At 38.5% G+C, this 24,252-nt stretch overlaps 2 protein-coding genes across 2 annotated transcripts; one reads left to right on the forward strand and one right to left on the reverse strand.

Moving 5' to 3' along the window:
- Positions 1–6,776: 6,776 nt before the first annotated feature.
- On the forward strand, positions 6,777–14,937 carry CLXN (calaxin). The gene is made up of 6 exons (XM_063452443.1): positions 6,777–6,926; positions 8,181–8,336; positions 8,474–8,578; positions 10,316–10,467; positions 13,307–13,411; positions 14,849–14,937. Exons 1-6 carry the CDS (start codon positions 6,848–6,850, stop codon positions 14,897–14,899), a joined length of 648 nt encoding a protein of 215 aa, XP_063308513.1. The 5' UTR covers positions 6,777–6,847; the 3' UTR covers positions 14,900–14,937.
- RBM48 (RNA binding motif protein 48) lies at positions 12,071–24,125 on the reverse strand. The gene is made up of 5 exons (XM_063452442.1): positions 23,889–24,125; positions 22,250–22,440; positions 20,851–20,996; positions 16,349–16,875; positions 12,071–15,294 (listed from the first exon to the last, which is right to left on the reverse strand). Exons 1-5 carry the CDS (start codon positions 24,003–24,005, stop codon positions 15,205–15,207), a joined length of 1,071 nt encoding a protein of 356 aa, XP_063308512.1. The 5' UTR covers positions 24,006–24,125; the 3' UTR covers positions 12,071–15,204.
- Between the last annotated feature and the right edge of the window lie 127 nt (positions 24,126–24,252).

Consider the following 24,252-nt stretch of genomic DNA (forward strand, 5'->3'; position numbering starts at 1 on the left):
GGAAAAAAAAAAGAGTGAAAAGAAAACAAAAAATAGGAGGCAGCAGGAAGACGGAAGCAGCCGGGTAATTTGTTTTTTCCTCAAGCTGATAAGGGGAACCAGCCCAGAATGCAAGATGCCTCAAGCTAATTGGAAAAAAAATAAAAAACGGATATAGAGAAAGGGTCCCCAGAAAACCAGTGGCCAGAACTGACTATCATCACTACAGAGCATCTAGCCAATTACCACCTCCTCTACTGATATTAAAAAATGTGACCTTGTCAAGATTGGCGAAAGGCTAAAAGCAATGGAAGAGAAGACAGAGAAGATCTCCTTCCAAACACAGATCAATACTGAAAGGTTGGAGAAACTTGAAGAAAAAACAGAAAATAAACTAAAATTGGAGACCTTGAGGATAGGTCACGAAGAAATAATCTCAGAATAAGACGCATCCCCGAAAACATTACAGTATCTCAGTTAGAAGACTATTGTGAAGATTTTTTTTTTAATTCCTGGAATTATTTCCAAATAAAGAAACCAATTACATTAAAAGAAGTCACAGAGTCATGAAACCTAATTCGGTGCCAGAACATGTACCAAGAGACTTGATCATGTGCTTGCACTCATTCTGCTTTAAAATACAAGTGGTACGTGCTAATGCTGTTAAAGACCTAAAAGATTCACCTTACTCGCAAATAAAAGTTTTTCAAGACTTATCGTTTCAAACTAGATTGAATAGGAAAGCATTTGCACTCATTACGGCCATACTGAAAAAACATGAAAAAAAATATGCATGGGGCTTCCCGATACAAATGATTTTAATGTATGAAGGCAACAGATGTGGAGGAGGTGATTGCCGACTAGTGTGTTAGGGAGAGTGAGTCTCCAGTTGATAGGAGTATGTTTAGTGAATGGCCTAGAATGTCTGTCTATATAATTAATATAGTTATGGTTGGTCAGTCGATACTTTGTTTTATGTTGTTTATGTATTGTAATACGATGAGATTCCTAGTCCTACCACATAAGAAGAGAAGACGATTAAAATATGGTTATTAGATTTGTCACAATTAATGTTCAGGGGATTCATTTGCATTTAAAAATATACACGATATTAGATTATATAAAAAAAGAACATATCCAGATTGGAGCCCTTCAAGAAACCCATTGGACCTTGAAGGATAAATACAAATTTAACTCAAATGTATATCCTATAATTACAAGTGCAGCCCTAGCTAATAAAAAAAAAAAGGAGTTGCTTTCGTCTTTTCAAAAGATATTTCTTAAAAAAAATGTATCAAGCTTTAGATAGTGAAGGCAGATTTATTATTTTAGTATGCAAAATCAATACTCAAAAGTTTACCCTAGCGAATATATATGCTCCAAATACATCATCAATCCCATTCATTAAAAAGGTTTTACATAAAATTGACCGTATAAAATTGGGACAGCTTGTAGTTATGGGGGATTTCAATTGCATTTTAGACCCAGATTTAGACAAACGATCATTAGATAATAAAGTACAAAATAGGAACTTAGTTAATAACGCAAAAAGATTCACTGAACTTATTAAACTTCACGCTCTGTTATATTTCTGGCGTATCTTTCACCCCAAAGAAAAAGATTTTTCGTGCTTTTCGAAGTCATTCAATTCATACTCTAGTATTGATCTGATATTAGGAGACAGATCTGTGGCAAAGGTTATTCAAAAACATATTTATTACTACGACTCCATGGTCTGACCATAATCCGATAATTATGGATTTAGAAGAAATATATTAATACATTTAGACTAGAATGGAAATTTAATGATTGGGTTTTAAAAAACGATATCAATTTGAAACATATCCAAGATCTAACAGACTTGTTTTTTTATGAAAATAGAGGGGAAGAGGTTACACCCCCAATTACCTGGTGCACATATAAATGCGTCATACAAGGCCATTTGATACATTTAACTGCTAAAGAAAAAAAAAACTCAATAAAGATAAATTTAGCAGAATTATATATAAATCTAGATAATTTACGTTATCAAAATAAACAGGCTCCCTCCCTCCTAAAAAGGAAATGGTATCACCAGGGAAATAAAGCTGATACACTGATGTCTAAAAAAAGAAAGAGCAAAAAGAATGATTAATAAGATGATAATGGCGCAACGCTATTGAGACCAGATAAAATAAGATCTGCTTTTAGTGCATTTTAACAAAATTTATATAATATAAACTGAAAAAAAACCTGAGCTTTTTTTTTTTTTTTTTTTTAATAATATCCCTCTACCAAAATTAACACTAAATCAATTAATACAGTTAAATAAACAATTTACAGAAACAGAATTGACAAGGTGCATTGATAAATTAAAAGCAAAAAAAAACCAAAACACCCGGGCTGGATGGATTTAATAATCTTTTCTATGAGCTAATGAAAAATAGTATTAAAATAGATCTGTTAGATGTGTTTAATGCCTTTGGACAATCAATTAAAAATCACTAAAGAACTACTGCAGGCTAATATATACCGAAACAAGACAAAAAGGAATTACTGACCCATCTCCCTGCTGAACATAGATATTAAACTCTTTTTGTCGATGTTGGCAGAGAGATTGAAAACAGTAATTGAAGATTTGATAAATCGAGAACAAGTGGGATTCATTCAGGGCAGATCGGCTATTCATAATACTAGAAGACTCATAGACATTCTAGACATCTGTACAGAGGTCGGGGACTCCCTTGCTGACCATTTCGTTAGGTGCAGAAAAAGCATTTGACCGGGTCAGCTGGGAGTTCCTGAATTTTACTCTGTCAACGTTTGGAATCGAGGGTAGATTCTTTGAACAAATAAGAGCATTATATACTACGCAAATGGCTAGGGTGATGGGGCAGGGCTTTACTTCTGGTTGGTTCCCTCTAACTAATGGAACTAGACAGGGGTGCCCCTGTATCCCCTTTGCTTTATATTTTATCTTTTGAACCACTTGCTGCCACCACAAGACAAAACAAGGCAATTATGGGTTTTAATCCTGATACAAGTAACATCAAAATAAACATGTATGCCAACGATGTAGTGCTAACACTACAAGAACCGATGCAATCAATAACACAATTGGTAAAAACAATAGAAGAATAAATATGGAAAATAAACAATTCTACCACGCAATATCGCCAACAAAGTAAAAAAAAATAAAAAATTAATTTTCAATTAGATTTCTTATGGGTGGAACATTCCTTTAAGCACCTGGGTATTAATGTGTGCTCAGATCCAACCAAGATAATGGAATGTAATTTTCTACCTTTAATTTCCCAAACAAACAAATTGTTAAAAAAAATGGAAATCGAAGGAATGGTCGTGGATGGAAAGAATAAACATTATAAAATTGTATACATATTCCCAAAGTGGCTATACATGCTGAGAATGATCCCTCTCCCTATGCCAGATAGTTGGCTAACAATGCTACAACACGCATTTTGAAAATTCATATGGCAAACCAAGACTGGCCAGTAAATATTTCGCGTTTACAATAACAATAATATAACAATAATATTATTATATAATATTTAGCGTTTACAATAACAATAATATTATAAAGCAAGCTTTTTATTTCATAGTGTTATCACACAATTGTTTTTGTCTAAGAGAGAACATTGGTATGAGGTTAACAGAGTCTCATGGAAAAAGAGATGTATTGAAAATGTTTTGGTCCATACAAGAGTCAAATTTCTCTCTTTCAAAGTTGAGTTTTGGTAGTATTGTGGTAAATTCTATTCTTAAAATGTGGTTAAAGCTAAAATTGATTATGAAAATAAGAAAACACATAATTAAAGCCCTACCTATTACAATCTTTTCTTATAATATTATAAGATCTAAAATTGGACCCATGGACTAATGTTGTTATTGAGAAAATTGCAGATGCAATATCAGGATCTAAGATCATGACATTTGAAATCAGAGACACATTTTCCTTACCACTTACAGAACAGTTTAATTTTATAAGGATTTGAAGTTTGTTTGCCCTGTAGAACATCTTGAAGTCTATGAGGCTCTTGGAAAATGTTTTATAGACTATAAGACCAAAAATATTTTTTAAAAATGTTCCAATATTTTGAGAGGCCTTGATTTGCCTCACATATTCCCAGGACTTACAAAATGGGAAAAATTAAATCTCAGAATCTCAGAACAGAATGGACATACACATGGAATTTAGTTTTAAAAAACATAACATTTTGGAATTCAACAGAACTGCAATGTAAAATTATGAACAGACTTTACCTAGATCCAAAATGCCTCTTATTTATGTTGGAGATGTAAAGCAGGCAGGGGCGATTTTATACACATCTGGTGGAACTGTGACTTAATCCAAACTTACTGGAAGAATTTACACTTGCAGATTCAATATATTGCAGAAGTAGATTTGATGCACTTTGAATTCATTAATGCTAATGAATGTTAAAAAAAAATGTTTAATTCATATATCGGTGGCGGCAAAAATTCTTGTTGCCAGGTATTGGAAATAAGATATTTTGCCTAACCGGTTTTTAATAAAAGAACAAGTATTATTTCAGTTGAAAATGGAAAAAGGATTGACATATCAACGAGATAAAACCAAAGAGTATATTGAAAATTGGATAGAAAAAATTACAGATTACCATTAACATAATAAGGTAAATCCTTATTTTGTGCCAATGACCCCTTATGCCCAACTATACTGACTAGGATTATGGTATCTTTTCTGTGTCTCTTTTATATCATCTTCTTTTCTCAATTATCTCTAAAAAGAGATAAAAAGTATAACTAAACTTGGACTGGTAGGAACTCATCGCTCAATGTTAAGGTCTATGTTAATGTATATGTCTTATTTGTTTATTATATGGCGATGCCATATGTATGTTGTATAATGGATTTAAGAAGAAAAATAATTAAATAAATTATATTTAAAAAAAAAAAAAAATAGATAATCCCCTCCAATGGTCTTTAGTACAGTAATATTCTTGGGTTTGTGTGCTGCAATCCCCTTCTTCAAATCCCACTAGAGATTTTATATGGGGTTCAAGTCAGGTGACTGATGGCCACTGTATAATTTTTTCTTCTGCAACCAAGCCTTGGTGGAATTTGAGGTATGCGTGGGATTAATGTCTTGTCGGAAGGACCAATGACACCCAAGCTTTACAGACAGCAGGACGTTTTCTCTTCTGTGGCTTATTTATATGATTTTGAGCATAATGAAGCCAACATTTCTTGTGCTTTTGGAGTTCTGGCATGGAAACCTTCTGCGTTTGGTATGTGCTTTACTGTACTCATTGAAACATCAGTGCCTGTTGCCACTAAGTCTTACTGTCGGTATTTTGCAGTCACTCAATGGTTTTTCACAACATGACTTCTCAGAAATCTGGTTACAGTAATTACTACCTGACTTTTTCTACTCCGTAGTGTAACCACTATTCTTCAACTTTGAACTTGTGAACTATGCTTTCAACGGTGTCTCTAGGAACATTCAGAGCCTTCTCTATCTTTTTGTATTCTGATCCTTGTTTGTAAAGGGCGATGATCTCATCTTTTAACTTCGTGGACCATTCTTTTGCCATATTTCTCACATGCAGTCATTCTATTCTCAAAACAGATTAATTGGCAAAATAGTTGAAGATCTGAACACATTGTATTATCAAACAAAGCATTTTGAAAGACTAAAATGTTATAATAATAAAAAATTGCTGGCTGAAGATCTGTCATTTTATGGGACATAAACAGAATATTGGGATGATGGGCTGCAATCCTCAGCACTATCACTAGATGTCAGTATACATTTTACACAAGTATACGGTAATGACTGTTGTAACTCAAAATATGCTCTTTTCCACTGTACTTGACACCAAGTTGCAAAAAGAAGTTGCAAATGTGTATTTATTCACTTGCTGATATATATATATATATATATATATAAAAAGAAAAAAAGACCTTGCACTCCTACTCTCATGGCTTCAACCTGGTGCTCGATTGCACTGAAATGTATACAATAAGAAAAAATCATCACTCCCAGGATTCTTCACATCAACTCCTTTACTTGAACAGTATTAAGATGGCGGTGAGTAACCGGTCGCAGGGGTCTGCAGGGCCCCCTGGAGTGACGGCCCCGGTCGCAGCTGCGACCGTGGTATGTACGCCAGTGGGCGTGGGAGAAAAGGTAAGTATACCGAAGAGGCGGGGGTGCACATCTAAACAGTTAGTTTAGCTATAGTGTTAGGAATGGGTTTTTCCCATTAACGATTTATAGGTAAGGGTTAATATTTGAATTAATAGGGTACAGGAAGCCAATGTAAGGATTGACCAAGGAGTGACCGGATAGAAAAATTAGCCTTATAACAGCATTCATTACGGACTGTAGTGAGGCACTATGGTTACTGGGGAAGACCAATTAGGAGAGAATTACAGTGATCTATGGGAGAAAGTACAAGAACATGACCAACAATTTATGCAACTAAAAAGGTTAGAACAATGTATCTTATTTACACAGACTGATTCCTAAATGCATTTATTGCTGTTTGAAGACACACACACACACAGAGCTCCCTAGAAAAGAGCGACATTATTATAAAAAAAGAGGGACAGAGGGCTTTTTGGCCCAAAATAGGGACAGTTGGGAGGTATGGGTCTAATATAAACCCCATACAAACATGAGCAGAGAGGCAAAATTATCAAAACAGAAACACCACTGAAAACCAAGACGTGACGTCACCTTAGCGACCGCCCGGCTGCTCGGCGTGGCCTGTAACCATGGCGACACAATGTTGTCACTAAACGTTCCACTGTGGATTCCACGCTTTCCTTGGTTTCCGGGTCCGTGGGTCGGGTCGTGCTCGTGTGATCGGCGCTGGTCAGAGCCATGTCTCAGCATGTGCCCGCCGTGAACAGAAAGAACCTGCACAAACTGGCAGAGGCCATGTGCCGATCTGTCAAACACTGTGAGTACACCGAATAATAATACATTAATTAATTCACTGTCATCATGGCAACTGGCCGGAGTGGGATTAATATACAAACTTAGAGCCAATAACCGGAGACGGGTTATAAATTTACAGCCACTACCATAAAACTCATTAACAAACTTTTATATCAAATAAATGTAAACAGGATTCTGAGTAATAAACTATAATCTTCCAATAACGAGGCTAGTTATTAAACTTACATACACTAACATGAGGCTGATTAATAAACTTATATCTAATTATCAGAGGCTAATTAATAAATTAGCAGCCACTAACAGGTCGTTAGTTACTGATTAATACATGTATACCAGTTTATCTAATTAATAAACTATTTCCAATAATAAGAGGCTAATCAATAAACATCTGATTACCAAAGGCTGATTAAATGTATACCAGGAATCTGATTAATAAAGAACTATTTCCAATAACAAAATGCTGAATAATAAACATATCCACTAACAATAGACTGGTGGTTCATAAACCTATATCCACTACCATGAAGCTGATTAATACACGTATGTCCAATTACCAGTTTCCACATCAAGATTACTCTTGAGAGCAAATTAATGAATGAAAATGAGCCCTTAAAGAGTTAAGGGGTGAGAATTCCAAGTGAATGTCAAATTTGAGGCCAAAGTAGATCAAATGGAAGCATAGGTGACTTTTTTCTATTCAGCTATTTTGGCCTTAATTTTGGAACTCTAACTTTTTTGAATAACCCGGTTACTAATTCAGTATGAAGGTGTGATGTTCGGATAGAAATATATTTAGTTATTAATACTAAGGGTTTAATTTAGAAACATGTGGCTTGTGATGAATGTACAACTGAATAGTAATATTTAGGCAAAATGTGCAGAGTAGGAAAACTGGTTATAAGTTAGCTCCACTAAAAGCTTATTTGGGCCATTTAACAGTAATACACTTTGATTAGTATGTATTCATTCAATTATTTGGTGCAGCATAAGTACATTTTTTATTATATGTTAAAATAACCAAGTGTTAAAAAATCCTTTGGATCTGACCAGAACCCAGAAATGTATTTCTATCTCAGCTTATATGGCCTGGCAGGGTTATTCTCTAAACCAGGAAATGGCCATTGTCTAAAATTTGAAATTCAGATTGCCCGAGAGTTTTGCAAAAAGATCAACTAAGTGGTACAAGGAGAAAAGCTGAAGCGATTGCCATTCTTCAGATTGTAATTCCCCTTATAATTGTTTTGTTTTGTTTCAGTCAATAAGAATGAAATGGAAAACCTTATACGCCTATATTATAGTATAGTTGGGCGTCCAGTGGACGCAAATGCAAGGGGAGGCGTGGATCGCAATACTTTCCGAAACATTCTGCACAACACATTTGGAATGACAGATGACATGATCATGGACCGAGGTGAGCTAACATCCACACTCCTGACATATAAATGGAAAATCTTTGTTTATGTTCATATACACTTCATGAATATCTATCTTCCAGTTATTTATTGCACTGTGCCTTAAAATGATTAAAACTTTTTTTTGTTGTTGTAGTTTTCCGTGGGTTTGACAAAGACAATGACAGTTATATTAACGTCACCGAATGGATTGAGGGTTTGGCTGTCTTTCTTCGTGGGACATTAGATGAAAAAATAAAATGTACGTATAATCAAAGAGAAGGTGGATTAGGATATTAAAAATTAAAGAAGGTGGATTAAAATATTAAAAAATTAGACAATGAGTATCATATAGATACAAATAATAAAGAGTATAAGGAAAAAGATGAGGAAATGTGCCAGAGGTTAAAAATATTAGATAACAAGTGTTTATTTTTTATATTTTATTAAGTGTAATCTATATTTGAATAAATTACTTTTTAATGGAGTAGTATGAAAAGCCAGAGAATAGGTTGTAGATTATGTAAATTTCGACATTATTAAACCTGTCATTTAAAAAAGGGATGATTGATTGACTGTTAAGAGATGTAATAGCCCAGGACCCTCCCTATTTTGCAAGAACATGATCCAGTGACCTATTTAATTGACTGACTGACAGGGAGTGGAGTAAAAGATTTCACCCTTATGCATTGCTGATCAGTAGATGCCTCCATTCAGCTAGTTAACCCAAATCTTCTGTAGGTGGCATTGTATCCCTCAGATTCTTCACTTAATCTTTCTTACAGTATCCACGCTCTGCTGGTAATGTAACGCATGTATTGGAACCACAGCATATCGGTGGTGGTCATGCCCAAGAATTGCACCTTTTTGAGCAAATGTATATACCTCATAAACGACTCTTATTTTTGGAACTACAGTTCCCTGCACCTCATAGTTATTCTTATTCCATCACACTACTCTATCCTCTTCTAGACTTATTGAATGCATCTAAAACTTTAATCCCTGCTCATTGGAAAGCTCTACACCACCCACCCTTTAAAGCAGGGCTATCCAACCTGCGGCCCCTCAGATGTTGCTGAACTACAACTCCCATGATTCTTTCAATTAAAAAGATAGCCAGGGAATAATGGGAGTTGTAGTTCAGCAACATCTGGGGGGCCCCAGGTTGGACAGCCCTGCTTTAAAGAGAGGGTAGACAAAGTAGAAACTATCAGAGTGATAGAAGAAATTAGGTTAACTCTTCTCATAGCTATAAGACATATGTTCTTACCTGGTCTCCATGACTACATTTCCTCCACTGATCTCCGATAGAGATCTGTCCTAACCACACATAATACCAATACCTATAATTCCCTTGTTATCCTTGCACAGGGACAACAATACTAACTCACTATGCATCCTTTTTTTATTTCCACTTTTGTCATCCTTTTTATGTATGAATGTTGGACATTGGGGTGTATTGGTCGCAACCTGTAATGTCCGTATTCGCATTTGTTCATTCTTTCATGGCTGAAAAATTACACACTCTTTCCTTTGTTTTAGCTGATTTACAGCTTATTGATTGTAAATTATCTTTTATGAACCTTCCATAAATTTTAAACATAAAAAAATGTGTAAAAATAAATAAAATTATTGGGGTTCTCAAGTTATGGTCATGAAATACAGTTTTAGAACTATGTATTAGAATGCAACAGTTTTTTTAAATTTTAATTGTTAAGGAAATTACAATGAAAGCTATGTGAGTTCTTTTTATATCTTAAACATTGCTGCACAAAGGTATCTGAAGATGTTTTGTGTTAACATTTAAAAAATATATTTATATTCTTCAGGTGTAAAGGAAAAATTAAGTATCGTGCTTTTTGTCTTTGATGCTCTGACTTATGAGTACATGACCGATAGGTGCTTGGAGTGCCTCTGTATTTTACTGTATTTCTTTTTCAGTAACTGGTTTTGTTACATAATGAATAATTGTGTTCTTTTTTTTTTTTTTTTTTTAAAGACTGTTTTGGAGTCTATGACCTGAATGGTGATGGATATATTTCCAGAGAAGAGATGTTTCACATGCTAAAGAACAGCCTTCTAAAACAACCAACTGAAGAGGACCCTGATGAAGGAATAAAAGATTTGGTAGAGATAACGCTGAAAAAGATGGTAAAAAGGATTTTATTGCTTTTAGAAACTATTTGCATTATACATATCTCATTAAAGGAACACTATAGGGTCAGGAACACAAACATGTATGCCTGACCATATAGTGTTAAACCCACCGTTTAGGTGGTTTGCCCTCCCCTCAACCCTCTTAAAAGGAATTAAAACTCACCTTATTTCAAGTGCCGCCCGGGACATTGGGAAAGAATTGGATTGGCTAAAATCGTCAAGGAGGTGGGGCTTAACGCCGTTTTGGCCAATCAGCACTTCTTCATAGAGATGGATTGAATCAATGCATCTCTATGAGGAAAATTCAGCATCCCAATGCAGAGCGTGGATACGCTGAACGGCAGTGCTGCCTACTGTGCAGCACTGAGCCAGGAAGCACCTCCAATGGCCATCTGAGGAGTGGCCACTTAGAGGTGCCCCTAGGGGCAATGTAAACACTGCATTTTTCTCTGAAAAGGCAGTATTAACATGAAAATGTCCAAAGGCAATGATTATATTCACCAGAACAACTACATTAAGCTGTAGTTGTTGTGGTGACTATAGTGTCCCTTTAACATACTGTCCTACACCAGGACCATTTTACTTAAGTCTTTATACTTAAAATGGACACTCCAAGTACCATAACCAGTTCGGCTTATTCTAGTGGTTATTTGGCTTGTAATCTCTCATGGGGAAAAAAAAAACATACCTTTCAAATCCTTGCTGATTTCTTTATTCTATATTAAATCGGCGACACCCACACTACACCCTCCTGTAATTTGTGGAAGTATTATTTCCCCTTTCACCAATCCAAAACACTTATATACTGTGAGGTCACATTGCATGCTTAGACCATGCGAATCCACCTACTACACATGCAGGACGTGGGCTAGTGAACTGTAAGCGTGCATACAGAGCACTGTTTCCTGCATAGCGCAGATGATTGTCGCTGAGGTGACTAGCAATCTGTACTCTCTCTGTGTTCCCCCACAATACATGTTTTTCAACTGATGAAGACTCACTAAAGGTTTTATAGAAAACAACAAAACACCCAAGTAATTAGTGGTTAGAGTGTTTCTTTACATGTGGTGGTCTTTCAAAAATACTACATATTGGTATTTACTATGCAACGGTGTTGGATTTATTCATGTGACGTAGCTCCTGTACTCCGACTGAGTACTTCCACCCAGTTCACTTCCTAGCAGCTTGCAGGGACCCTGGAACGAATCAGCCCCAGTCACTGAAGCTTGACTGGGGTCTCTCAGAAACTCTTCACCCGACCAGGCTACAGCTCTCTTCTTCCAGGCAGGTACCCACACTACTTCCTAGACCAGGGTTGCCCAAAAGATAGATTCCTAGATGTTAACCTACAGCTTCCATGATGCTTTGTTATTCTAAAGGCATGCAAAGTATCATGGGTGTGATAGTTTACATCATCTTGGGATCTACCTTTGCGCACCTCCACCTTAGACTGTGATCAGCTACTGCCTTTACAAAGGCACTTGTGGCTCTCAGGCCTCGTTTTAACTTGTCCCAGTATACAGGGATCAAGCAGCAAGTCAACAGGCCCAAAGACTCTGTTACTGGGATCCCTGAACAAATCAACCAGGACACACAGTTCCAAAAGGAACTAACACAATCAGCTTTATTTATTTATTTTTTTTTCTCAGGACTAGCCCATATGCACATTACATTAAACTTACGATAACAACCTCAATATGATACAAATAACCAAATCATATGGGGACACATACAGGAACTTCCTTGCCTGAAGAATTCATAATATGAAATCTACCTGAATATGCAAATTAGCAAACCTTGCTTTTCAGGTAGTGGATATAGCTGTTTCAAGATCCTTGACAACCAACAGATGGTGCTTTTACATTCTCCACAGCCAAATCCACCTAGTTCAGTGACGGCTAACCTTGACACCATAAACTATTTCTGGACTACATTTTCCATGATGCTCAGCTAGCAGTTAGACTCTAAAAGCTAGCTGGGCATCAATGGGAAATGTAGTCCAGAAACAATTTATGGTGTCAAGGTTAGCCATCACTGACCAAGTTGGTTGAAAGAAGCAGCAGGACAGGAGAGCACACAAACATTTCACAATACACAAATACATTTTACACACCCTGCACTTATAATGGGCATAGGGTGACTAAGACACAAGAATATTATGGGGACCTACATAAAGTGTCCATCTTCCACCCTCAGTGATGGTGACTACCGTCACAATTCCCTATCCAGTAGGGCTCTGTCAAAGCACTTCAGCTTTGTGGGTGATGACTACTATTTTAATAAAAGAGAACATCTGCTGTCATCTCAACAAGTTACTCTTTGGGGAATAAACATAGTAAACCTACACAAAATGTTGCAAAAATTGACATAGCCCAGTACCGGAGTCATGTATTGGGTTATTTATACAACAGCAAGTAAATCCAAACATATTACTTGCCCTGCACCCCTGTCCCACTTGCTAGGTCTGGCAACGCTGAGATGCAAGTGAACTAATGAGTTCGTAATTTGAGTACCGACAAATTAGAAGAGCAAGGTTAAGCAGCCAAATAAAATTATGGCCCCACTCTTCTGCCAAAAATATACTTGTTTGCTTTTATTTTATTTTATTTTTGTAATTAGTGTTTACATAATGTGTCAAAAACTGACCAAAATAGTAATAGGCCTTGCATTTCCAGGAGTACCATTCAAAAGAGATAAAATACAAAGAACATATATTTTACCCAACTAAATTTCCCATTAATGAATGATTATGGATTTTATAACTGTTGTGCCCTTCGCAGTGAATCATGTATTAAATGCACAGTTTATGTAAAATGTGTTTCTTCTTTTGCAGGATTATGACCATGACAGCAAACTGTCCTATACTGATTTTGAAAAAGCTGTAAGAGATGAAAACCTTCTTCTAGAAGCGTTTGGTCCGTGCCTACCAGATAGTAAGGTGGGGTATTTTTCTATTTTTATAACATCTTCTAAAAAGTGACAAAAATAATATGTAGACAGTTGTTTCACAAGGGAATCAAAATATGGAGTGCAAGGCAAATGACAGTCAAAGAGGAACTTTAAACAAAACAAAAACTGATGTACAACAAATGAAAAACAAACACCCTCATCCCCCCAAAACTACAGAACATTACAAACATACTCAATACATATATAGTATGTAGTAGACTTGGAGGTTCATTTTGATCCGAACTGCGATTCTTCCAAATTTGGAACGATTGAGTGAATTTATGAACTCCAAGTTGATTGAAATGTACCCAAATGATGAATCAAACATCAAGGCATGCAATGGCCAAACATGTTCATTGACTTGTGATTCTAAATACTGCCTGTGGTGTGGTCTTTAAAAAAAGAGATATGATTAATGGCTAGGGGACAGTCACTAACTTTTTATTCACAGCTCAAGTAATAAGTGAGCAATAGAGGGGGGGAAAGGAGGAGCAGTAAGAAACATATGTTTATAAATCTAATATAGGATATAAGCAATCAATATAGATTTTTTTAAAATTATTTTAATACTCCTGTTTTTCCCCGAGATTGGTTACTTTTTTCTCACTTCATCTGTGAACTAAATAGCAGGATATTAAATCAGTTGGCTGCAGACTGCAAAATATATACATCATGTTATATTATGTATGCATGTTGCAGTACACTTATTGGCCCATTTTCACTCCCTTTTGGTTAGCCCAAATAAAGTTTTATCAGTGCAGAAATTCTATTTTCAATGAAAAACTGTTCAGCCAAGCCACATTTTCACACCATGCACAAATCTAGCATTTAAGTGAAATGCAAAATGAAGGTAAGTTTCAGATTTAATAAAAAATTCATACTGAAACATTGCACATACAGATCCATGCACCATAACCACTTCAAATCACTGAAGCTTGGTGCTTGGAGTAACTTTTTAAATTTGATGCATTTTGCAGTAATTGTGTGTGTATATTGCAGACCTAGATTTGCTATTTAAAATATTAACAAATACCAGTTGTAGTTAGTCATCTTGCCCACTGAAGTGACAGGGAAGCATCCCATAACTAATAGCTTTAAACTTTATGCAAAGAAACATGGAACGCTGCTTACATCTGTCGTGGTTGCATAGCCTTTGCTTTCTATAGATAATGCCACGTGGCAGAGTAAGGAAGATATCTCCAGGTAACTATTTCTTTTAAATCCATGCATTTGCTATTTCACGAGTATATTGTGTGGGTTATATTGGTACCTTCCTCAAGGTGAGTATGCCTTCCACTTTGTGCATGACAGATTACTTTTAATACTGTGCTTGGTGTCATATTTAAAAACATGTAAAATAACTTTTAATCAACCACTGTATTTCTATCAAGAAAAAGCTAATGCTGCTCATTTTCTTCCTCTTTAGAGCATAATGGCCTTTGAACGACAAGCATTTACAGAGCCAAATGACCAATAGAAATGGATCTACATATCCTTGAATGAGAATGAGCAGCTGATCTTTCCCAAAGAGGACGACATGTCTTTAAATCAGTGCATATAATAAAAGCCTGTGTTCTTGGTCCCATACAGACTATTACAGAGTAAATGTGAAAAACATATGCAAATGTTCTGTACAATTAATTATGTGTGCACACAGAGATATCACATTATTATGTGTTATATTAATCTCTGCATTATGAGTACAGTAAAACATGTTTTACAATAAAAAAGTAAACATCATGCAGATAGGAGTATATGGATATAGACATTAAGCTATCAAAGTTAAATTCTTCTTCTCTGCTTCTTTGGAGCTTCAGATTGTGACTCATTTGATTTATTTTCCACAGCAGCCAATCTAGGTGTGCCAGAAACCTATAAGATAAACAGTATTAGTAGTTCAGACATAATAGGGCAGGAATCAACAATTCTAATACCAACCTTTTCTGTAAAGAATGACATAGCTTTCTCGTGCAGCAAATAGGACCCACATAATACTTATCATTTACCCACTGAAATAGGTATCCTTCAAAATGGGTAATCCCTGGTGGCCAGAACCAGGAACTAAGTTCCCAATTATGACTGTGAGTTCTCTTTGATTGAGACATACATATTGTATATAATAAACCCACAAATTCAAAAAGTCTGTTGTAAAAGTGTATTAAATACATGTTATTACACATATTCAAGTAGAAAAGCCTGTGATATTAACTGGACTGTTCCAGACAATTACATTTCCCTCTTAAGCGTAGCAGCAGGTAATGGTAAATTGTTTTCTTGGGGACCCTTATGTATTCTACCTTATATCACTCTTGGAGGCGATTGGCTGCTCAATGCAGCTGTTAAGTAACAAGATTTTGATAGCTACTTAGCATCAAGAAGGCAGTAATGATCAATTTAATTTTTAACTGAACTTGTCCATCCCCCAGTAGGCTCCTTGTGGATAACGTGTATATAAGTTGGCTTCAAGCACTAATCTTTCACAAACTAAATCAGTCTGTATTTGTTTAAAGAGACACTCCGGACCCCTAAAGCACTTTAGATTGCTGAAATACTGTGTGTGAAGAACGTGTCCCCTTTTTTTAATTTTACAAAAAGTACTGATTTCAAAAGAAATTTACACTTTTACAAATTAACTTTGTTACATCCACCTGCCTTTCAAGCAGACAACTGGTCCTGATACTTCCTGGCTTGTTTAGCTCAGTGAAGCTAAACTCAAGATGCAGGCAATTGCCCAGAGCTATTATTTGTAGTTTGGCATAGATGTGTCCCTTTAATACACTATAGTTGTTTGTTCTGTCACTTATTTACTAGTGTTCTACAATAACAAATATACAATTCTAATTTGAGTCATGTCTGGCACATTAATAATTTTTTTTTAAAGTATAGGATATATAATCATAATACATATAAACAAATATACGCATACCTTCTTTAGTTTCTGTCTAATGATGTCTGCAGAGATATTTAGAGATGTATCGTCCATATCAAATTTTGGAATTTCTGGTATCTGTGGTCCAATTACAATATCCTGGGTATCAGGACTTGATCCACACAGGGCAAGGGCATTGTTGTGTTCTCTTTTTCTCTGTCTCTCCTGTAGCTGGGTAGTTCTGGGTGTGAATCTCACAAAGTTACCCCCAGAGGCAGTATTTTGATTTTGCATTGGAATGCTTGGTCTAGGGTTCTGTGGGGTTCCTCGTGTGTGGCAGGCTGCATCGGTTTGGGAAGCATTCCCCTGAGATGGTTTGGTACCGGTATCCTCCAAGACAGAACATGGGTCCTGAGTGCTGCCCTGGCGGAAATTAGCTCTAGCATATGTAGAGGTAAATCTTATAAGATCATTGAGATGTGAACGAGTACCACAGCTGCTGCTAGGAGCAGGGATGAAATCTGATTCAGGGGTATTAGACTCAAAGAAAGACATGTCTTGTTTCTTCTCTGGTACAAACCTGTCTTTGAAAGAAAACACAACTTGTTCACTTTTGTTTTAATTTATTTTTTTCCATGTCTTGTTCAGAGCTAGAAAGCCATTTCACGTAGAAAAGGAAAGATTTAATTACATTTAAAAATAATAAATATATATAATCTGGGGAAAAAAAAACAAAAAACAACCAATTAACGTCATTGTAAGAAACCAAAGAAAAAGCTAAAGTGGCTGTCACCTCAAACCTGCCTTGCTCCTAATGTTTCCTCTTCTCTTCCTGAATCTGTTCTATTTTGATTTCTAAACATAATAATGTAGGGACTACTTTGTTTTATGTATTTTTCCTACGCTTGACAATCTTGACAAAGGGTGCAGCTTAAAGTGATACTGTAAAGCCAGGAATACAAAGTTGTATTTTTGGCACTATCGCTCCCACTTGGTAAATAAAGGGTTTTTAACTGCATCGAAATTTCGTCTGAAAATGGGTGATTATATATCACAATGAAAGATAGTAATGATAACTTAAAGTCAAGAATACTGCACTTGAGACTGGGGGGGGGGGGGGGGGGGTAGAGGGGAGGGAGGTCACTATGGGACAGGGGAAAAGGAAAAGAAAAAAAAAAAAACACTAAAAAAGGAGGAGAGAGAGAGAGAGAGAAACATTAAGGAGGGGGGGAGAGGGGGAGAGAGAAACATTAAGGAGGGGGGGAGAGGGGGAGAGAGAAACATTAAGGAGGGGGGGGAGAGGGGGAGAGAGAAACATTAAGGAGGGGGGGAGAGAGAGAGAAACATTAAGGAGGGGGGGAGAGAGAGAGAAACATTAAGGGGGGGGGAGAGAGAGAAACATTAAGGAGGGGGGAGAGAGAGAAACATTAAGGAGGGGGGAGAGAGAGAAACATTAAGGAGGGGGGAGAGAGAGAGAGAGAAACATTAAGGGGGGGGGAGAGAGAGAGAGAAACATTAAGGAGGGGGGGAGAGAGAGAGAGAAACATTAAGGAGGGGGGGGAGAGAGAGAGAAACATTAAGGAGGGGGGGGAGAGAGAGAGAGAAACATTAAGGAGGGGGGGAGAGAGAGAGAAACATTAAGGAGGGGGGGAGAGAGAGAGAGAAACATTAAGGAGGGGGGGAGAGAGAGAGAGAAACATTAAGGAGGGGGGGAGAGAGAGGGAGAGAGAAACATTAAGGAGGGGGGAGAGAGGGAGAGAAACATTAAGGAGAGGGGAGAGAGAGAGGGAGAGAGAAACATTAAGGAGAGGGGAGAGAGAGAGGGAGAGAGAAACATTAAGGAGGGGGGAGAGAGAGGGAGAGAGAAACATTAAGGAGGGGGAGAGAGAGGGAGAGAGAAACATTAAGGAGGGGGGAGAGAGAGGGAGAGAGAAACATTAAGGAGGGGGGAGAGAGAGGGAGAGAGAAACATTAAGGAGGGGGGAGAGAGAGGGAGAGAGAAACATTAAGGAGAGGGGAGAGAGAGGGAGAGAGAAACATTAAGGAGGGGGGAGAGAGAGGGAGAGAGAAACATTAAGGAGGGGGGAGAGAGAGGGAGAGAGAAACATTAAGGAGGGGGAGAGAGAGGGAGAGAGAAACATTAAGGAGGGGGGAGAGAGAGGGAGAGAGAAACATTAAGGAGAGGGGAGAGAGAGGGAGAGAGAAACATTAAGGAGGGGGGAGAGAGAGGGAGAGAGAAACATTAAGGAGGGGGGAGAGAGAGGGAGAGAGAAACATTCAGGAGGGGGGAGAGAGAGGAACATTAAGGAGGGGGGGAGAGAGAGGAACATTAAGGAGGGGGGGAGAGAGAGGAACATTAAGGAGGGGGGGAGAGAGAGGAACATTAAGGAGGGGGGGAGAGGAACATTAAGGAGGGGGGGAGAGGAACATTAAGGAGGGGGGGAGAGGAACATTAAGGAGGGGGGGAGAGGAACATTAAGGAGGGGGGGGAGAGGAACATTAAGGAGGGGGGGGAGAGAGGAACATTAAGGAGGGGGGGGAGAGAGGAACATTAAGGAGGGGGGGGAGAGAGGAACATTAAGGAGGGGGGAGAGAGGAACATTAAGGAGGGGGGGAGAGAGGAACATTAAGGAGTGGGGGAGAGAGAGGAACATTAAGGAGTGGGGGAGAGAGAGGAACATTAAGGAGGGGGGAGAGAGAGGAACATTAAGGAGGGGGGAGAGAGAGGAACATTAAGGAGGGGGGGAGAGAGAGGAACATTAAGGAGGGGGGGAGAGAGAGGAACATTAAGGAGGGGGGGAGAGAGAGGAACATTAAGGAGGGGGGAGAGAGAGGAACATTAAGGAGGGGGAGAGAGGAACATTAAGGAGGGGGAGAGAGGAGAACATTAAGGAGGCGGGAGAGAGGAGAACATTAAGGAGGGGGGAGAGAGGAGAACATTAAGGAGGGGGGGGAGAGGAGAACATTAAGGAGGGGGGAGAGAGGAGAACATTAAGGAGGGGGGAGAGAGGAGAACATTAAGGAGGGGGGAGAGAGGAGAACATTAAGGAGGGGGGAGAGAGGAGAACATTAAGGAGGGGGGAGAGAGGAGAACATTAAGGAGGGGGGAGAGAGGAGAACATTAAGGAGGGGGGAGAGAGGAGAACATTAAGGAGGGGGGAGAGAGGAGAACATTAAGGAGGGGGGAGAGAGGAGAACATTAAGGAGGGGGGAGAGAGGAGAACATTAAGGAGGGGGGAGAGAGGAGAACATTAAGGAGGGGGGAGAGAGGAGAACATTAAGGAGGGGGGAGAGAGGAGAACATTAAGGAGGGGGGAGAGAGGAGAACATTAAGGAGGGGGGAGAGAGGAGAACATTAAGGAGGGGGGAGAGAGGAGAACATTAAGGAGGGGGAGAGAGGAGAACATTAAGGAGGGGGAGAGAGGAGAACATTAAGGAGGGGGGGAGAGAGAGGAACATTAAGGAGGGGGGAGAGAGAGGAACATTAAGGAGGGGGGGAGAGAGAGGAACATTAAGGAGGGGGAGAGAGAGAGGAACATTAAGGAGGGGGGAGAGAGAGAGGAACATTAAGGAGGGGGGAGAGAGAGAGGAACATTAAGGAGGGGGGGGGACCACTAAAAGGGAAGGGAGAAGTTTTTCATAGTGGATTAAGTAAATTCATTAAAGAGTCTAATATTAATAAAATTATAGGAAAAAAACTTTTAAAAAAATCATTTGGGGAAAAAAAGTCGCTTTCGGTTTTCAGCCAAGGACATCCTGAATTTTCGGACCACAATTTTCATTTCGGTGGATCCCTAAATGCAGGTGTATATTTTTTGCCGAGTTATGTGCACACAGTTATACATATACAATGTCAAATCCACCACATGCACACAGTTGCAGGCAGATAGTCATATACACAGGATCAGGCAAAAACACGCACAATTACAGGCAGACAGCCATACATTCACTCATACACACACTTACATGCAGACAGTCGCACATTTACCTCTGTTCATTATGGAGGAGACAGTGCAGCTACTGGAGACTGGTTGTTGGGGAAGCAGGGACTCCTTGCTTCCCCTGCAGCAGTTACCTTGCACTTTTAGCCCCGCCTCCGCTGCACAGTAAGCTCTGCCCCTGCCGCAATATTGTTGTTTTTTTATAATCCTGGCCGGCCATGTGTGAGCTGTGTAGGCCTCATGGCGCCCCCTGCCCCCATTGTGCCCTGTGTGGCCGCACAGCTCGCACACCCCTAAGGCTGGCCCTGGCATCCTGAAAACATCTGCATAGGTGAGGTTTATGGAAGCTGGAGTTCTGCTGTCTACGGTCTAAAAAAAAATAAAAACCATGTCTGCGCTCTCCAACCTCTGCTGTTGCCATAAGACATTTATGGGTTATGATCGGCTCACATAGAAAGCTGTGGGTGTATTAGGATTGGATAAGCCACTTTGGCGAGATCTCAATGGAAAAAATACAAATCACCAATTGTTGGTGTGTTCCTTTAATATCTTCTATTGTTTTTTTAGTGGAAAGAGGCAAATATATTCCTACTAAAGGGGTCACATCTCTTAACAAACCTTTGTCAGATGTTGATCTTGACACAAATATTCTCCTGTCCCGAAGTTTCTCTCTGGTCTCCTGAACAGTTTCAAATTCTGGGGCATAGCATACATGAAGTAAACCACCAAAGAAACTACGTTCATCCATTTTCCGTTTGGCAACCCTGAAGGCAAGCAAGCAAAAGAGAAATATTTCAGAAACAAACAGAATTAAGGAATGAAAAAGACGAAGTGGGCAAATGCGCTTGTTCTTAGAATCAATAACATTTTATTTAACCATTGCCTCTGTGACAGAAGCAAAAGTAGAACAAAGCCAAAATGTACTACAGGGACTCCATCCCTTCTACTCCAAATGAGAACTAGCATTAGGGACAACTTTCTAAGGCACACAGGAGAACAAAATAGAAGACCTGGCGAATCACTGTGCCATAGCAAGTAAAACACAGGAAACAGCATATAAGGTCTTCACGCAATGGTACCCAACACCTGATTGCTTGCGCATGATGCATCCCGAAATGGATGGTCTATGTTAGAGGTGTGATGGAGGAACAGGTTCCTTCATAGACATATGGTGGTAGTGCATGGTTATAGTACCTTATTGGAGACACATTGCATCTATCAATGCAACAATTTCATATAGTCCACTACCTTTTCTGCTGACCCCATATCTTCATCATACCACTTTAAACATTTTTAGATAGAAGCACTTGCTGACCATATGCATCTTTAATGTAGCTAAACAATTGATACCTCTATACTTGAAATGGATCATGGCCCCACCAATATCGCTTTGGTTTACCAGGAGAGGGGGAAAAGGGGTGGAGAAGCACTAGCCAATGGCGGCTAGGCAGGGTGGAGGCAGCTCAGTTCTCCACCCTCCTTCTGGCCCTCTTGTGTTTTTTTTTTCCCCCCAACTCTCTCTTCACTCTGCTTTTGTTTTCTCTCTTTTTCCTCCTAATTCTGATTCTCTTTCTTCCACATCATTCTTTACTGAAACCGGTATCCTGGTGCCAATTTGAAAATACAACTCTGTCGAGGAGAGCATAGATAAAATGACATACCGTAAGAAAACGTAACCCTGGACTGATGGTTATCGTTGACTTTAATGTTCTAATAACTGTTTTTAAATTGGAGTTCCAATGTTTCGAGGGAAACACAGCAACTATCAGATTTGGGGACCTACGCATCCACTATTGCCAATACTTGTGTATTGACATTAGACATCAAAAATAATAAAAAGATATTTACTACAAAAAAAAACAAAAAAAAAAAAAACACAGATAGGTTGTTTTTTCCTGACATCTGCTGAACATGCTTAAATAAAAAAACAAACAAACAAAAAACCTTATGACAAACAGTTCTTGTGATGACTATGCTGCTAGAGACAATTTGCCACTTTGAAAACTCTGAGCTTTACCTTGCACTCTGAAGCTTCTGAAATTTAATAAGATAGACGTCTGTGAACTCCTCCGCAGGGTATCCATCTAAAGGATTGTACTCTTCTATAACGCCATAGAGGGCAAACTGTTCTACCAGCTCCTTCATTACACCTATAGCTGGAACGCCCTGCACCATCAGATAACGAGACTCAAGATTGATTGTGTACACCTGGAAAAAAAAAAGTGGAGAAATAGATCTCTTAACATTTAAATATAAAGAGTCATTTTGCTCAATTTTAAATTGTCACAAACTTTGCAATGTACCGTACTTCAAGATTACAGAACCCAAGACCTGATACCAAAAATCCAGATGTATGCATTTTTTCCCCAATTGGCGGTATATATAGAAACAGCTTGCAGAAGGTGCAGTTCTCTTGTCTGGAGCCTTTGCAAGCCCTCCTCTTCTAACCCCGCCCAGACTTTTTGTAGCTGTCCAATTACAGACTTCACAAGAGAAAAGCTTTTGCAAGGAAGGTGCTCTAAGCAATTGCTGCCTCTTGAGTTTAGCACCATTGATGTAAACAAACCAGAAGTAACACGAGTCTGTAGTCTGAATGAAAGTCAGGGGGTGTAACAAGGAAAATTTCTAAAAAAAAAAAAAGTGCAATTTTCTATTCTAATCTGCACTTTTTTGTAAAATAAAGAAAAAAGAAAGGAAAATAAAAGATGCACTTTTCACGCATAAAGCATTTCAGCACGCTAAAGTGCTTTAGGAGTTCCAAGTGTCTCTTTAAAGATTTTTCCAGTTTGGCTATTTTAATCTTAAGTTTGAAATTCACTTTGAATTCACCTTGACAGGTTAAAGGGACACTATAATCACCTGGGCAACTTTAGCTTAATGAAGCAGTTTTGGTGTATAGAACATGCCCCTGCAGCCTCACTGCTCAATCTTTAGGAGTTAAATCCCTTTGTTTATGAACCCTAGTCACACCTCCCTGCATGTGACTTGCACAGCCTTCCATAAACACTTCCTGTAAAGAGAGCCCTATTTAGGCTTTCTATATTGCAAGTTCTGTTTAATTAAGATTTTCTTATCCCCTGCTATGTTAATAGCTTGCTAGACCCTGCAAGAGCCTCCTGTATGTGATTAAAGTTCAATTGAGATACAATTATTTAAGGTAAATTACATCTGTTTGAAAGTGAAACCATTTTTTTTTCATGCAGGCTCTGTCAATCATAGCCCGGGGAGGTGTGGCTAGGGCTGCATAAACAGAAACAAAGTGATTTAACTCCTAAAGGACTGTGAATTGAGCAGTGAAATTGCAGGGGAATGATCTATACACTAAAACTGCTTTATTTAGCTTAAGTAATTTAGGTGACTATAGTGTTCCTTTAAGTCTCAATGTTTCCATTTAGGTCCAAATTTGGAGTATAAACCCTTGTGGCATATTTAGGTGGCTTAGCTAGCAAGATTGTGTGACCCAAAATAGCCAGGCTGCTATGTTTTAATCTCAACCATGTAAGCCTAAAATGTTAAATTCACATTTCCAATCTAGTGAACACCATAACTGTCACGGTTCCTATAACACTGCCCTGAAATCCCTGCTTGAGATCAGGTGAGCAGCCTCTGCCAGTCACCACTTGCAATAGAGGGGGCACGGCCCTACTGTCACTCACTTTGACAGCTCTCGGCCTCCTTCCTTCGCGATACTTGGCACGGGAATCACAAACCCGTTTCTGTTCGTGGTGTCCCTGAACCTCCAGCTGCAAACCCTCATTCCTCTCGGCCGCCATGACACCCTATAGCTCTAAACAATACGCCTTCTTCACGGGATCCATTTTGGTGGAGTCCATGGCGGGCGCCCTGTTTACCCCGGAAGTCCGAACCAACCAGACTTTCCCTGTAGAACGTTCGTGCTTAGAACTCTGGCTCCAATTCTAAAGGATTGGACGATACCATTTTAATAAAAAAAAAAAGGGGGGATTCTTCCAGGAGCATTTCAATCAATCTATTTTATTTTTTAATTTGAATAAACTAGGG

This window comes from Pelobates fuscus, chromosome 4, assembly GCF_036172605.1.
Source record: "Pelobates fuscus isolate aPelFus1 chromosome 4, aPelFus1.pri, whole genome shotgun sequence".
NCBI lineage: Eukaryota > Metazoa > Chordata > Amphibia > Anura > Pelobatidae > Pelobates > Pelobates fuscus.